Source organism: Coenobita brevimanus, chromosome 57 (genome assembly GCF_032717465.1).
Source record: "Coenobita brevimanus isolate Jiangsu-jjx chromosome 57, ASM3271746v2, whole genome shotgun sequence".
Classification (NCBI taxonomy): domain Eukaryota; kingdom Metazoa; phylum Arthropoda; class Malacostraca; order Decapoda; family Coenobitidae; genus Coenobita; species Coenobita brevimanus.
The window spans coordinates 33500658-33516770 of record NC_137010.1 but is presented as its reverse complement, the minus strand read 5'-3'; the positions used below and the strand labels follow the sequence as shown (position 1 = coordinate 33516770).

The 16113-nt window shown below is 42.5% G+C and overlaps 1 protein-coding gene and 1 pseudogene across 2 annotated transcripts in view; one reads left to right on the top strand and one right to left on the bottom strand.

Annotated features, from left to right (window-relative positions):
* Positions 1 to 16113, top strand: part of LOC145402140 (serine hydroxymethyltransferase-like) — a 155219-nt gene that overhangs the window by 20105 nt on the left and 119001 nt on the right. For both annotated transcript variants that reach the window (XM_080274257.1, XM_080274259.1), the window contains exon 3: positions 15167 to 15285. In XM_080274257.1, coding sequence (XP_080130383.1) covers positions 15167 to 15285 — 119 coding nt within the window. The remainder of the gene's footprint in view (positions 1 to 15166; positions 15286 to 16113) is intronic.
* LOC145402442 (5S ribosomal RNA) lies at positions 7777 to 7895 on the bottom strand (annotated as a pseudogene).

Below are 16113 nucleotides of genomic sequence, written 5' to 3'. Positions count from 1 at the left end.
TCCCCCTACCTGGCATAAACCCAAACTGCATCTCATCAATATTCACGCTTTCTCTAATCATACCCTCGAGGACTCTCTCCATTACCTTCAGTATCTGATCTAAAAGCTTTATACCTCAATAATTTTGTCTTTCCAGGGCATCACCCTTCCCTTTATACACATTTACAGTTACACTCTTCAGCCAAACATCTGGGACAACACACAAATAAATAATCATATTTATCAGGTCAGTGACTAACCTCACCCCTATATCTCCTGAGGCCTTCAACATTTTGGCAGTCAGCCAGACACACCTGCTGCCTTCCCCACCTTCATCCTGCCTATTGCCTCACTCACAGTAGCAGCATCAATCAAAGGCCAAAGGCCAAACACTGGATCTGGCGGCTCCAAACCTTCCCTGTCCCAGTCAAACTCTTCATTCAACAACCGGCTATAATGCTCTCTCCATGCATCTTTAATATCCTCACTGTTCACCAGTACCCTTCCTTCATCATTCTTCACACACTGCTCACCTATAATATCTCAGTTATCTCTCTTCATCTGATTTGCCACCTTAAACATCATATTTTCCTTTCCCCATGATTTAGGTTATCAAGTAATTGTCTCTGTGACTCAGACTTTGCCCTGTATACCTCTCTCCTAGCCCTACGCTTGGCAGCCAAGTATTCCTTCTTGCTACCACCCTTCTTCTTTTCCCGAAAAAGCATTCTTTTCTCCCTAACTGCAGCTTCTACACGCTCATCCCACCACCAAGTTACTGTATGTCTTGGTGGTCCTTTTGTCCAGCCGCATGTTACATCAGTAACTCTCAAGAGATTGTTCTTCAGGGCTCTGTACTGTTCATTAACGCCTCTGTCTCCCTGTTCAGCCACCACTCTTCTCATCTTGCTATAGATGGCATTCCTTACTACTGTACTTGGGTTTTCAGCTTCCATACTTTCCTCCTAGGTACATAAGTTCTCTTTTTCATCACTCATTCTTTAAGCACCATATCACAAATCAATAGTTTGTGCTGCTGCACACACTCCTCACTTCCTATAACTTTAACATCCCTCACTAACCTCCTATCAGCCCTCCTAACCAGAAAATAATCTATCTGACTGCTGTTTCCCCCAGACTCATACATAATTAACCTACTCTCTCTTTCCTAAAATATGTGTTGCACACAATCATGTCTGTTGCCTCCCCAAACTCGAGTATCCTTTCCCCTTCTGCATTCCTTACGCCATACGCACATCCCCCATGTACTCCTTCATAACCTTGTGCTCCTTCACCTACATGACCATTTAAGTCCCCTCCCAAAACCACTATCTCATCATCCCACATACCACCTACTACACGTATTAAATCATCCCCAAATCTATCTTTCTCTGCTTCATCCAATCCTGCCTGTGGAGCATATGCCGATATAATTGCAGCTATCTTTCTCCTGAATAGAATTTTCACCACCAATATCCTATCGCATACTCTTATAACATTCATAACATATTTCACCCATTTCTCCGTAACCATCATACCAACACTCCCATATCCATCTGTCCCCCCCTGCCAAAACAACTTATAGGAACAGTCCTTCCCATTAATCTTTCTGACTGATCCACCCCTGTACCGGACTTCCTACAAACACGCCACATCCACCCACCTCCTACTGAATGCCTCAATGACTTCCCCCGCTCTTCCCCTCAAACTTCCCACATTCCATGAACCCACCCTCATTCCCCTGGATGATTTACTGTCCTCAGACTTGCTTTGAAACTTATTCTTGTGTTCTGTCATAGTCAGGGGGATAGACATACCACAGGCCCCACTCACTGCACAGTCCCATATCCAGACAATGGATCTGGGACCCCTAGCCTAGCAGCTTACCACTGGCTGTGGTAGTGGACTCGGGGCACCCTGCCAGGACAGCTGCAGGGACACCCTCCAAGTGCGCCTTGGCACTGCAACTATCCCTCCATTATACACCCACTGATAGGGCAGCCTCCTGGGCAACTACTCCCAGGTTCGGGCCCCCTCTCTATTGGGTGGAAGCGGCAGCCTGGGAACCGCAATGCCCTGTTCGCTCTAGCACAGGCCCGAGCCCCATCTTGCCCTGGACCCATGATCTATGCCGGCGGAGCCCCCGTCATGCCTCCCCCCCAGAAGTCCGCCACCAGGTAGCGGGGGCAAAGTTTTCTGGCCACATGCCCTTGCTGGCGCCAACCCCTGTAACGTAGTGGGATATGTTGTGTGACATGTGAAGTACATGTGGTGTAGTGCACAAGATAGTTAGAGGAAATGTTTGGGAGAGTATGCTGGTCTTCTCTCCATGTTACTGTCATACTGAAAAGGTCAGCAAAAGGGGATGGTTAGATAGCTAGTGAAACAGGAGCTCCAGCTCTCCCTATCACCAGCATTCCCATTCCCCTCGGGAGTACCACCCTGTTTGGACCTTGCTACAACCTTCTCCTAGCACTGAAGCAAGAAATAATTTTTTCTAATAAGGAAAGAATGTTCTGTTCAAACTATAAGTGAAAGCAACAGATGGAAAAAAGTTGTGTTTATTTACGTTTTGTGGCTTCCTTATGTATTATCCATACTGTATTCATCGGCTGTACCTTCAGTAATGGGTTGGTAAAATATATTAATTTTATTAATTTTATTGATATTTCATCGTTATCCATCATCCCAAACACATAAATCATAAAAATATGACTTTCAAATTTCCCGAAACTTTTGCCTCATGGGACATGTCTGCGGAGTCCGAATTGCCTCACAGAGGGGTTAAGTAGGTGCTGTGCATGCCCGGTAGGGAGTTATTTAGGTGGCTTTCAGAGTTAGATTGGGTTGAGATCTATAAGTAGCTACCTGTCCAGGGGCATTTTTCCCAAATCCAGGACAAAACCAAGTCCCAGACATGCCTTTGGCTGTTATGTCAGATCTTGGAGAGATTATTGTATGTCAAGGTTTGCAGGCAATCTAAGGGCAATATATCCATTAACTTTAGCACGTTTTTGCTCTGAGTCGTGATTTTTAATTGGCAGTTAAATTAAGCGTTTTTTTTTTTTTTTTTTTTTTTTTTTTTTTTTAGGTGTAAGTAAACCTATGTGTTGATAAACATTTTCCACTTAAAAGTACCAATTCAATATTTAAATGACCACCGATTCGGTATTTCGTCGCACCATCTTTGTAATATCTATATTGAGCAATTTGATTTATATATTACATTTTAACCTTCTCGTATGTTAGTTTCTTTTACAAAGGCTTCAACATGTTTGCATGCGTCGGCCTTGGTCACGGCAGCTCTCCATGATGCTTGATCTCTAGCAGCTCCTTATCCCTTAGATCGCATTGCATGACTTCATCCCAGGTCTTTCTCAGTCTGCCTCTCGCATCCCCACCCCTAGTGTTTGTACCTCCCACTTTCTCCACCCAATTGTCATCCCTATCCTCTCCACATGCCCAAACCAAATCAATTTACCCCTCCTTATCACAGCACCAATACACTCCAGTCCCATCCTTCCTCATAACTTTTCCATCATATACCTAGCATCCCAGGCTATTTGATTTTACCGACATGACAAAAATGGTATGTTTATATCAGTTTGATATCAGTATTGTTTACGTCAGTAACATCAAAAAGAACATGCTTATGTAAAGTGCAGAATAAGTCATTGAAGAATAGTTTTGAAATCTCAAGTGCCAGTTAGAATATGACCCCAAGTGCAAGGGTTGAGATTCTCAAAGAACTTTAGAGAATCAAAATTTTTTTTTTGTAGGAAGATTGAGACATGGAAAAATTCTGCATTGTTGTTCCTTATCCTTCCAGCCAAAAAAGTAGAGTTATGTCAAGGAATAGGTTGTAAAGTTGTAGATGAATCTCATCCCATTGTGAGCATGTGCAAATTATACTGTACATACAATTAGGGTGAGATTATAATACCAGAAGAGGGACACTACTTGTAATAAGAGAGAGAGTGGGAGCCATACATTTTGAGGATACTGTTTGCTAGGATCAGATAGAATGGAGATAAGTCGGTCATCTTGTCAGGGTGTTCCCTTGAAGGAGCAAGGCATTGAGATGATTCTTGGACAAAATCTAAAGTACTTTTTGGTTTATTTACAACTTCTCCTTTAACCCTTGGATTGCGTGATTTTTTTTTTAATCCCACCCCGTGGTGTGCAAAAAAATAAAGGATTTTTTTTTTTTAATTTTTGTTTATTATAAACTTGAAGATAAACATCCAGGGCATCATCTGGTGGGAAAAAAAAATAATCTCTCTCTCTCCATCTTTGCATAGGGCCATGCGTAAGTTTACATATAGAAGTATTGAAAAGTAAAAAAAAAAAATAAAAAAAAATGTTTTTGTTTATTAGGGTGGGAACGTGGAATGTGAGAGGAGTGAATGATGAAGTGAAAGAGAGAGAGATTGTTCAGGTGATTGAGGATGCAAAAGTGGATATATGTGGATTGACTGAAACTAAATGGAAAGGTGAAAGGGTGAGAGAATGGGAATATGGTTTAGGTATATGTGCGGGAGTCAATGAAAATGAGAGGGCAAGAGAGGGAGTATGTCTGATGATAAGCAAGAAGTGGAAGGAGAATATAAGAGAGTATGGAACAGTGGGTGCAAGGATTGTATGGGTGAGGATGAAAGTAGTTATACAAGCGTGGGCGATTGTATGTGTGTATGCCCCGACAGAGGATCGAGTGGCAAGAGTGAAAGATGAGTTTTGGGCGAGTGTAGAAGCGTGTATGGACAAGTTTGAGAGGAGCGAGAGAGTGCTGTTGATTGGAGACATGAATGGCAAAGTTGGGAATGTACGAGTGGATGGAGTGGTTGGTCAGTGGGGTGTGCGAGCTGATGTAGATGGGAATGGAAGTGCTCTGGTGGACATCTGTGCTTGTAAGGGGTTGGCAATAGCCAACACCTACTTTCGGCATAAGATGATCCACCGGTATACATGGAGAGTAATGAGGAGGATGGATGGTGAACTTGTTGAACGAAAGGCAATGATAGACTACGTGTGTGTGGATGAGCGAATGAGAAGACAAGTGTTGGATGCAAGAGGGTGGGGGAATGGAGTCTCGGACCATCACTTAGTGATGGCCAAGGTAGAGCTACAAAGAAAGTGGTTGAGGAGACGAAGGGGAAGACAGGAGGAAGCAGCTCCTGTGAGAAGAGTGGAGAAATTGCAAGATAGTGAGAAAATGACAGAGTATAAGAACATAGTGGAAGAAAGATTGGGAAGGTATGAGCTAGAGCAGATGGAAGGGGTGGAAGATGTATGTAAGATATTCACGGAAGAGATAGGCACAGCGTGTGAGGCGGTTTGTGGAGTGAGGAGGAGATGCAAGGGTGTGCAAGGGACAGCATGGTGGAATGATGAGGTGAAATGAGCTGTGGAACAAAAGAAGAAGGCATATAGTGAATGGTTAGCGAGTAGAGGTAGGGGAGAAGATGAGAGAGAGAAGAGAGAGGTATATGTGAGCAGGAGAAGGGAGGTTAAGAGACTGGTGAAGGAAAGTAAAAAGAAAATGGATGAAGAGTTTGGGAGGAATCTGAGTGTGAAATGGAGGGAGAGTAAGAAATTGTTTTGGAAGGAGGTAAAGAGAGTAAGGCAGTGTGAAAGAGGAAATAGTAGGGGAGTGAAAGATAGGAATAATAGATTGTTGGTGGAGAAAAGAGAAAAAGTGAGGAGATGGAAAGAGCACTTTGAGGATTTGTTGAATGTGGAGAGTGGGAGCAGTGCGAGTATAAGTGGTTGGGGAATGGCTGGGAGAAGAAGAGATGAGAGGAGGGAGAAAGAGATCAGTAGGGCGGAAGTAGTGGAAGCGATGAAGAATATTAAGTTGGGAAAGGCCCCAGGAATTGATGGAGTGTGTGGTGAAATGCTGAGGTAGGGGGGTGAGATTGTTGTGGTGTGGATATGGAAGTTGTGTAGATTGGCTTGGGAAGAGGGAAGGGTTCCAGATGACTGGAAATCAGGTATAATTGTTCCTCTGTACAAAGGAAAAGGAGAGAGAGAAGTATGTGGTAACCATAGGGGTATTTGCCTACTTAGTGTGACTGGTAAAATATATGGTAGAATACTCATTGATAGGGTTAGGCATATGACAGAGGAGCTAGTTGGAGAAGAACAAGGGGGATTTAGGAAGGGAAAAGGGTGTGTAGATCAGATATTTGTTCTAAGATGTTTAGTGGAGAAGTATCTAGAGAAGGGAAGGAAAGTGTATGCTGCCTTCATGGACTTGGAGGAAGCTTATGACAGAATAGATAGGCAAGGTATGTGGAAGGTATTAAGAATATATGGAGTGGAGGGGAAATTGTTGAGTGCTGTGAAGAGTATGTACGAGGGAGCTAGGGCTACAGTGCGAATGGATGGTGAGCTGAGTGAGTTCTTTGATCTCAATGTGGGACTGAAACAGGGTTGTGTGATGTCTCCATGGCTGTTTAATATATACATGGATGGCGTTGTAAAGGAGGTGCAGGGTAGGGCAGTGGATGTGGGGGTGGCTCTAATGAATGAGGGTGAGATTTGGAAGCTTCCGGTGTTGCTGTTTGCTGATGATACAGTGCTGTTGAGTGAAGATGAATGGGAGTTGCAAGGTTTGGTGAATGAATTTGGGACAGTGTGTAGGAGGAGGAATCTGAAGGTTAATGTAAACAAAAGTAAAGTTATGGTGTTTGAGAGGAATGAAGTCACAGAGTGTGCAGTGAGGTTGGATGGTGAGGATATGGAGAATGTGAGTGCATTCAAGTACTTGGGTAGTGTGATGAGTAAGGATGGAACTTTGGGGGATGAAGTGCATGAAAGGGTACAGCAGGGAAGGAAGGTTGTTGGTACACTGAGAGCAGTGATGAGAAATAGGGAGGTGAGTATGGAAGTTAAGAAGTCACTGCATGATAGTATTGTGATCCCTACCTTGACGTATGGAAGCGAGGCATGGACCTTACAAGAGGGGAACAAGTCAAGAGTGAGAGCAGTGGAAATGAGTTACTTGAGAGGAGCATGTGGAGTGACGTGGAGGGACAGGTTGACGAATGAAGAAGTGAAGGAACGCTGTGGGGTGGATGTGGATGTGGTTGAGAAGATTAGGAGAAATACACTGAGGTGGTTTGGACATGTGGAGAGAATGGAGAATGAAAGACTGACTAAGAGGGTGTATGTGGGTGAGGTGGGGGGAGGAAGAGGGAGAGGTAGACCGAGGATGAGGTGGAGAGATGGAGTTGAGAGGTATATGAGGGAGGGGGGGGGTGAGTTGGGGGGAGGGTAGTCAAATGGTGGGTGACAGAGCGACTTGGAGGCGTTTTGTCTGCGGCCATCCCTTGCGGGATTAGGGCGTCGGGCTATAGATAGAGATAAACTTGAAGATAAATATCCAGGGCAACATCTTGTGAAAAGAAAAAAAGATCTCTCTTTCTCTGTCTTTGCGTAGCGCCATATGTAAGTTTGCGTCGGGGTCAAGTTGTTTACAGTGATGCACAGCCAGCACAGCCTGAGCTGTGGCTCACAGTCCACGGGTTAAATGTTAAACTGTGGCAGAGATAATTGTTGTTTTCTACTCTTTGTAGCATACAGTAGCTATTGGTATAAATGGAAGGTGGTAATGGTTGACATGTTTAATTTTGTATCGGCAATAATACTGAATATTCATCATTTTCATTCATTCATCCATTCATTGCCAGATGCCATGTATCCCAAACGATGTGGCCAAGGGCTTAGAGTCAGTTGTTTTACAGGGAGGGGCGCTAATCCTCCCCCAACCCCACTTGACACGTAGGGAGAACGTTATGCCAACAGCATCTGGTGTTCCCAGGCGGTCACCCATCCAAGTACTAACCAGACCCAGTGTTGCTTAACTTTGCTGATCGGACGGGAAGCGGTGTTCTCAACGTGGTACTGCTTTTTATTTATTAAGTTATAATAATTAAATGGAAAAGATCTGTCTGTAGCTAGATGCCTTGTTCTTGGAAAGAGCATGAACAAACTGCCTCTGTCACAGTGTCCTCTTATCATTAGGATGACCACCCTCTAATACACATCACCAATATACCTCTCAGTCTCGTCCCTTCACCTCGCCTCATGTTGATCTATCCCTCCACTTCATTTACATACTCTCCTAGACAGTCTCGCATTATTCATTCTCTCCACATGGCCAGACTGTCTGATAGTACTTGTAACACATTTCGTCATATCCACATAAACACTGTAGTACTCCCGAACATCTAGAATTGGTTGTCAGTCTCTGCATGTAGCTTCGCATGCTCTCAGATAACTCATTTCCACTCTTCTCATTCTTGACTTGTATTTGTCCAGCAAAGTCCAGGCTTCAGTTTGATATGTTAGAGTGGGGGTCATAGTGCCATCATTCAACGACTTCTTTACTACCATGCTCACCATCCTATTCCCTATCACTGGCCTCAGTGTACCTGTAACCTTTCTTCCCTTTTGCAACCTTTGTCACACTTCATCCCCATTAACTCCTAGTCATGCTCCTCACACTATGATAATATTTTAGGGCATTCACAGTCTTCATTTCCATACCATTCAGCCCCTGTCTCTGCCGTATATAACTTCATTGATCTTCAGGTCCATTATTTTACTGCTTTCTGCAGCCACTTTCAGATTTCATTTGTTACACACACTTGCAAACTCAGTCAACAAATCTTGCAATTTCCACTCATCTACATTTAACCCTAACAGGTTTCTGGGCCGGGCAGATTATATCTGTTAGTCAGCCACTCACGCTGACCCACATCTTCACTGCCCGATTTTTACTTTGATCGCTGTGTGTACAGTAAATGCATTTTTCATGATAGAATGTTGGTTTTGGTGTCATTTTAAAGCTGAATAGTTTTACTTTATTGCAGTATGTTAAAAAAAGGAGAACAAAGAAAATAAAATGTCAAAATGACATTTTGAAGTTGGGTGAAAAGCAATAATTTTATGCCTTGCCGTAGAAAAATATTTGGCAAAAAGTAATGAGCAAAGATATGTAAGTTTGGTTTAAACCATGCAAAAATACAATAAAGTACCTTTACAGTGATATATAGATTATGGAAATTTTTGCAATTTATTGTGCAGTAAAGCAAGAGGAAAGAGATACACAATACTATTTTAGTCTCTGCTGCATATTCTTTTCGCGATGTTTTTCTTTGATCGGTCAGTGTAAATACTCTTTCTATGATAGGATGCTGGTTGTGGTGCTATTTTGAAGCTGAATAGTTATACTTTATCGTACAGTGTTCATAAATGGAAAACAAAGAAAATAAAAAGTCAAAGTGACGAGTTGAAGTTAGGCAAAAACCAAAAGTTTTATACCTTGCTGTAGAAAAATTTTCACCAAGAGTAAATTTTCACCAAGCCATGAGTCAGACCAACTGTGCAGTACCGCCACGCATAGAGTAGCCATTCCATGACACCATGCTTGAGCCTCTTTGTTATGATGCTTAAATGCGATTTATGGTGAATATTTTACAAAAGTTTCTTAAAATGATGATTAAAAGAGTCATCAGAATCTCTGAGGTTGGATTGGATATGACAATTGAAATAGTTATCAGAATCTCAAAGGGTTAACAGTATCATCAGCAAACAGTAGGTACAGGCAGTTTCCACACTATACCCTCGCACTGTGGACGCTTCAATATCCACTGCCTAACTGTGCCTTTTTTTATTTTATTTTTCTTTTTAACCATCCATATTGGCTACCGTATGTACTTAACAACTGGTAAGTCAAAGAATGTTATTTATATTCCACAAATACTGCTGCCCCTGTGCCCACACATCATTGCATTCAGCAGTTTCCCATGTACACTGTCTTTTCTCAGCACCTGTCGCATTCCTTGTCTCTCACCTTACATATTCTTTCTCCAAATCTTTGAATGCAGCATACAACTACTTTCCCATGCCTGAATACTTTGCCGTATCTTTGAGAGAAGATATGGTCTACACACCCATTCCCTTATCAAAAGCCTTCTTGTTCCTCTCCACTCATTTCTTTGTCACTCCTACCTTACATCTTTCTCATTACTCCAAGAAGACAAGTACCTCTATGATTACCACACTGTTATCTTCCCTGGTACTCATAAAAGGGAACAATTATCCCTCACTTTCAGTCATCTGGTGTTCTGTCATCCTCCCAGGCCAATGTGCACATAATCCAATCGGTTAAACATTCTCCCCCATATTTCGATATTTCACTGCACACTTCATCAGTTCTTGGTGCATTCCCGTTATGACTTTTTCTGTTCCCCACACACTTCCATCTTACTGATTTATTCTTTCTTGCCTTGTATCTCCAAACCATATCCAAACAGTTATATTAGCACTATATTTGTTTTCTGCATTCAGTAGCTCATTGAAATGCTCTTTCCATCTGATCTATTTCTCTTCATCAGTATTCTACCCCCTGGGGGTAGGGGGGTTTTTCAAGAATACTCCCCCAGTATCCCTGCTTGTCGTAAAAGGCGACTAAAAGGGTTGGCGGAGGGTTAGTGCCCCTCCCCGGAAAACAACTAACTAAAAAAACAAACAAGAAGCCTCGGACAAGGACTGACCAAACGTTGACGACCCAGGACCAGACAAAGGACTTGGTAATGTGTACATGGAATGTAAGAGGAGCGAATGATGAAGTGAAAGAGAGAGAGATTGTCCAGGTGCTTGAGGATGCGAAAGTGGATGTATGTGGAATAACTGAAACAAAATGGAGAGGAGAAAGTGTGAGAGAATGGGAGTATGGATGGGGTATATGTGCAGGAGTAGATGAGAATGAGAGGGCAAAGGAAGGAGTGTGTATAGTTGTGAGTAAAAGATGGAAGAAGAGCATAAGACAGTATGGATCAGTTGGGTCAAGGATTGTGTGGGTAAAGTTGAAAGTTGGAATACAAATGTGGGCGATTGTGTGTGTGTATGTGCCAACGCAAGATCGTGCTAGAAGAGTGAGAGAAGAGTTCTGGACAAATGTGGAAGTGTGCATGGAAAAGTTTGGAAAGAATGAGAGAGTGTTTTTGAGTGGTGATATGAATGGTAAAGTTGGTAATGTGAAGGTGGATGGAATAGTTGGTGAGTGGGGTGTGCCTGCTGAGGTAGATGAGAATGGGAGTGCGTTAGTGGACATTTGTGCTGGGAGGGGGTTGGTAATAGCCAATACCCTCTTCAGGCTTAAAATGATCCACAGGTATACATGGCGAGTGATGAGAAGGGTGGGTGGTGAACTGAATGAAAGGAAGGCAATGATTGATTATGTGTGTGTGGATGAAAGGATGCGAAGATGTGTAAAGGATGCAAGAGTGTATAGAGGTTGGGGGAGTGGACTTTCTGACCACTACTTGGTCGTGGCCAGAATTAGGATGCAAGTAAGATGGAGGAATAGAAGAAGGGAAAGACGAGAGGAAGGAGTAGTTGCAAGGAGAGTGGAAAGGTTAGAAGAGGATGAGAAAAAGGCAGAGTATAAGAGAGAAGTGGAGGAACGATTGGGCAAATATGAATTGGAGCAGATGGGAGACGTGGAAGGTGTGTGTAAGATATTTACAGAAGAAATATGTGCAGCATGTGATGTGGTGTGTGGAAGGAAGAGAAGACGGAGGGGGGTGCAAGGAACAGCGTGGTGGACTGAAGAGGTGAAACAGGCAGTGGCACAAAAGAAGAAAGCATACAATGAATGGATGAGAAATAGGGGCGTGGAAGAAGTTGAGAGGCGGAAGAGAGAGTTATATGTGGAAAGGAAGAGAGAGGTGGAAAGATTAGTAAGAGAGAGTAAGAAGAGAGTGGATGAGGAATTTGGAAGGAATTTGAGTGTAAAGTGGAGGGACTGTAAGAAAATGTTCTGGAGAGAAGTGAAAAGAGTAAGACAGGGTGGAAGTGAAGTTAGCAGGGGAGTGAAAGATAAAAATGGTAGATTACTAGTGGAGAAGGGAGAAAAAGTGAGCAGATGGAGAGAACACTTTAAGGAATTGTTGAACGTAGAGGATGGAAGTAATGCGAGTATAAGTGGCTGGGGAATGGCTGGGAGAACTAGGGAGGTGAGAAGACAGGAAGAAATCAGTAGGATAGAAGTTGTGGAAGCAATGAAGAAAGTTAAATCGGGGAAAGCCCCAGGAGTTGATGGAGTGTGTGGTGAAATGCTGAAGCATGGGGGAGAGATAGTAGTAGAATGGATGTGGAAGATGTGCAGATTGGCCTGGGAGGAAGGTAGAGTCCCGGAGGATTGGAAGTCAGGTATAATTATTCCCTTGTACAAAGGAAAAGGGGAAAAAGAAGTGTGGTAATCATAGGGGCATTTGTCTTCTTAGTATAATAGGAAAAGTGTATGGTAGGATACTTATAGACAGAGTTAGAGAAAGAACAGAGAAATTAGTTGGAGAAGAACAGGGAGGCTTTAGGAAGGGAAGAGGTTGTGTAGATCAGGTATTCATTCTTAGATCTTTAGTGGAAAAGTTTCTAGAGAAGGGAAAGAAGTTGTATGCGGCTTTCATGGATTTGGAGAAAGCATATGACAGGGTGGATAGACAAGGATTGTGGAAAGTGTTAAGAATATATGGAGTAGATGGGAAGTTGTTGAATGCTGTGAAGAGTATGTATGATGGTGCGAAGGCTGCAGTGCGTGTGGATGGTGAACTAAGTGAATTTTTCTCTTTGAAAGTTGGTTTGAAACAGGGATGTGTCATGTCTCCATGGTTGTTCAATCTGTACATGGATGGGGTAATAAAAGAGGTACAAGGTAGGGTAGTGGATGTTGGAGTGGCCCTGGTGAGAGAGGATAGTGTTTGGAAACTCCCTGTACTGTTGTTTGCAGATGATACTGTGTTGTTGAGTGAAGACGAAGGGGAGCTGCAAGGCTTGGTGGATGAGTTTGGGAGAGTGTGTAAGAAACGGAACCTAAAGGTGAATGTAGGGAAGAGTAAAGTGATGGTCTTTGAGAGAGGTGAAGTCAGTGAATGTACAGCGAGGTTGGATGGTGAGGAATTGGAAAATGTGAGTACGTTTAAGTATTTGGGTAGTGTGATGAGTAAGGATGGAGGTTTGGAGGGTGAAGTGCTTGAAAGGGTACAGCAGGGAAGAAAGGTTGCTGGTTCCTTGAAAGCAGTGATAAGAAACAGGGAAGTGAGCATGGAAGTAAAAAAGTTACTACATGACAGTATTGTGATACCAACTCTAACATACGGAAGTGAAGCTTGGACATTGTTGGAAGGACACAAGTCAAGAGTGAGAGCAGTGGAAATGAGTTATTTAAGAGGAGCCTGTGGAGTCACGTGGAGAGACAGGCTGACGAATGAGGATATAAAGGAGCATTGTGGTGTGGATGTGGATGTGATAGGAAGCGTTGTGAGGAACACACTGAGGTGGTTTGGCCATGTGGAGAGGATGGAGGGTGAAAGACTGACGAAGAGAGTGTATATGAGTAAGGTGGAGGGTGGAAGAGGGAGGGGGAGACCGAGGATGAGATGGAGGGATGGGGTGGAGAGGTATACGAGAGAGGGGGGTGTGAGTTGGGAGCAGGGCAGTGAAATGGCGTGGGACAGGGCGACTTGGAGGCGATTTGTTTGTGGCCACCCCAAACGGGATTGAGGCATCTGGCAATAGATAGATAGATAGATAGATAGTATTCTATCATTTGTATTTTCCACCCCTCTGTTACCATCCCAGTAACTTTCCCATATTTTCTTTACCTCCTTCCCAAATGGTTTCAACTCGGGTTTCTTCCAAACTCTTCGTCCATTCATGCCTTACCCGGACTAACTAGTCTCTCCACCTCTCTCATTGTCTCTCCTTTTGTTTCCCCATTCTTTTCTCTCCCAGCAGCTTCACTACTGTACTATGCCTGTTAGTCAAACTTAACCTAAAATTGACCCCTCTCCAGCTTGAATGCGGAGTTGTAAAAACTCTAGAATATGACCCTAGGCTTGAAGTGCTATGAAAAGGATGCAGAGCCACAGCCATGATTATTATGATTATTTTTTTTTAATACACTGAGCTATGTGAAATTAGCTGTGAAAGGCCAAAAGTGTGGGCCAGGTTAAAGTGAAAGCGCTCTAGTACCTGCCATAGCAGTCATGGCTATAGTGTAACCAGAGATATGTCCCACAATATCACTACTGTTCCCCATGCAGATGGTACATTACTGTACTGTAAATTTGAGAAAATTGGTAAACCAAATCTCTAGGTAGGAGTGGAACTTTAGTGGTCAATCTGTAGTTTACTATGGATCAAATAGAAAAAATAAAAAAAACATTACATACAATGAGGATTTACTGTACAAAATATTGTACACTGTATGATACAGTGGAGTCTCTTTTATCCGAAATTCTTTTAACCGTAATATGCCATTAACCGTAAGATTTACTAAAACATTTTCATTTCGATTAACCGAAAAAAATCTGAAATCTATCCAAAAAATCAAACACGTCAGGCTGTTTTGCGCCACTAGCATTAGTTTACGGTTGCTCCGCTAGTCACTAGAGCGAGCGTTGGTTGTGCTAGCCATAGATATATATTTATATCTATGGCACTAGCCCCTAACCACCACCTCGGAAGATTTGGATGATGTGGGAGATGATGTGGAAATGATTGAATAAGGAAACAGAAAATATGAAAAAACAATTAGGTTTAAGACTACGTGTTCGAATTGCTTACAGTGAATTACGTAATTGTTTTGGTGAAGGTTTATTGAAGTTTATCTAAGATTTATTTAAGTTTACAGTTTCTATTACAGTTACAAAAGTGTAGTTACATACGTAGTTATTACAGTGTATTAAGTGTTTTGGTGATGGTTGAGTGGCTTTTGGGGTGCTGGTAGTGGTGGAGGGTTAGACCGCCAGAAATGGGTGATGGGTGAGTACAATACTCTTCCCTTGTATCCTACATGTTAATACAGTATCTTTTATCCGAGAAAATCGATTAAACGAAACTTTGAAAGTCCCATGATTTTCGGATAAAAGAGACTGCACTGTACTAAGTCCTTGTTTAAAGTCAGTGATATGTTTCCAGAATATCACAACCTTTATCGTACAATGAATATTGTAAATTTGCAAAAATTTTCAAATAAACTTTTATAGGTAGCAATGGATGTATGTGTAGACAGCTTTATGATCAGTGTGCATTTCATAGCAAGAAATAAATAAATAGATAAATAAAAATAATAATAAAATAAAACGAGGGCTCAGTATAATGTATTTTCCACCAGGACCGCCAGTTCAGGGGGCTGGAGATGATTGCCTCAGAGAACTTTACCTCCAGGGCTGTCAACGAATGTCTGTCCTCGTGTCTCACCAACAAGTACTCCGAGGGCATGATTGGACAAAGGTTAGCTTGATACATCGCATAAAGGTGTAAACTTTAACCTGGTATAAGAACATGTGACACTTTTAGCCCCAGCATCTCTATACTGTTTATTAAATGCCGTGTCCCTTTTTTTTGATGAGGGCTAAGGTATTGACCCTTGGTAGAGGACTTTGGTTTTAGAGCATATAGCACTTTATGACCGGATGCTTTTCCTGATGTCTACCAGTGACCCTTGGGTGGACTCGAACCCCCGACCCTTCGGTCAGAGTGCTCAAACCCACTGAGCCATTACTGTTACAGCCAGCTAGGTAACAGGAGGGCGCTACCTCTCCCGGCAAAGCAGCTTATCCGAGCCTGGCGCAAACTCACGACTTCGGTCTCGAGTCAGGCGCTCTACCACTGAGCCTTCATGCCCCCACGTATGAACTTGTGACTTATAAATCAGGAATATATAACCACTTCAGCCCAAACACATCTAATCTGAATATATAAAAAGGTGAAATCTAGCCCTCAGGCATTCACCCCAATCATGTTTACCATAAGCTAAATAAACTAGTTTTGCTAATGATAATAAATAATTTATAATAAATCTTTCAGCTAGTTTAATAAAAACCCTTTCATATGCTTATGTTGCTTAAAGGTAATGATAATCTCAGAGAGCATCAGAGGACAGTGTGATAATAAAACATATACTGTAAAACCTCACTATAACGGACTGATGGGGGCACAAGCCTTTCCAATAAAAGCGACATCCGGACTTCCCTCTGTTAACCTGAACTTTTTCCAATATATCAGACATTAATCCGGATTGCACCAATAGTTTTTGTAATTTTTCACTACCATTGCAGT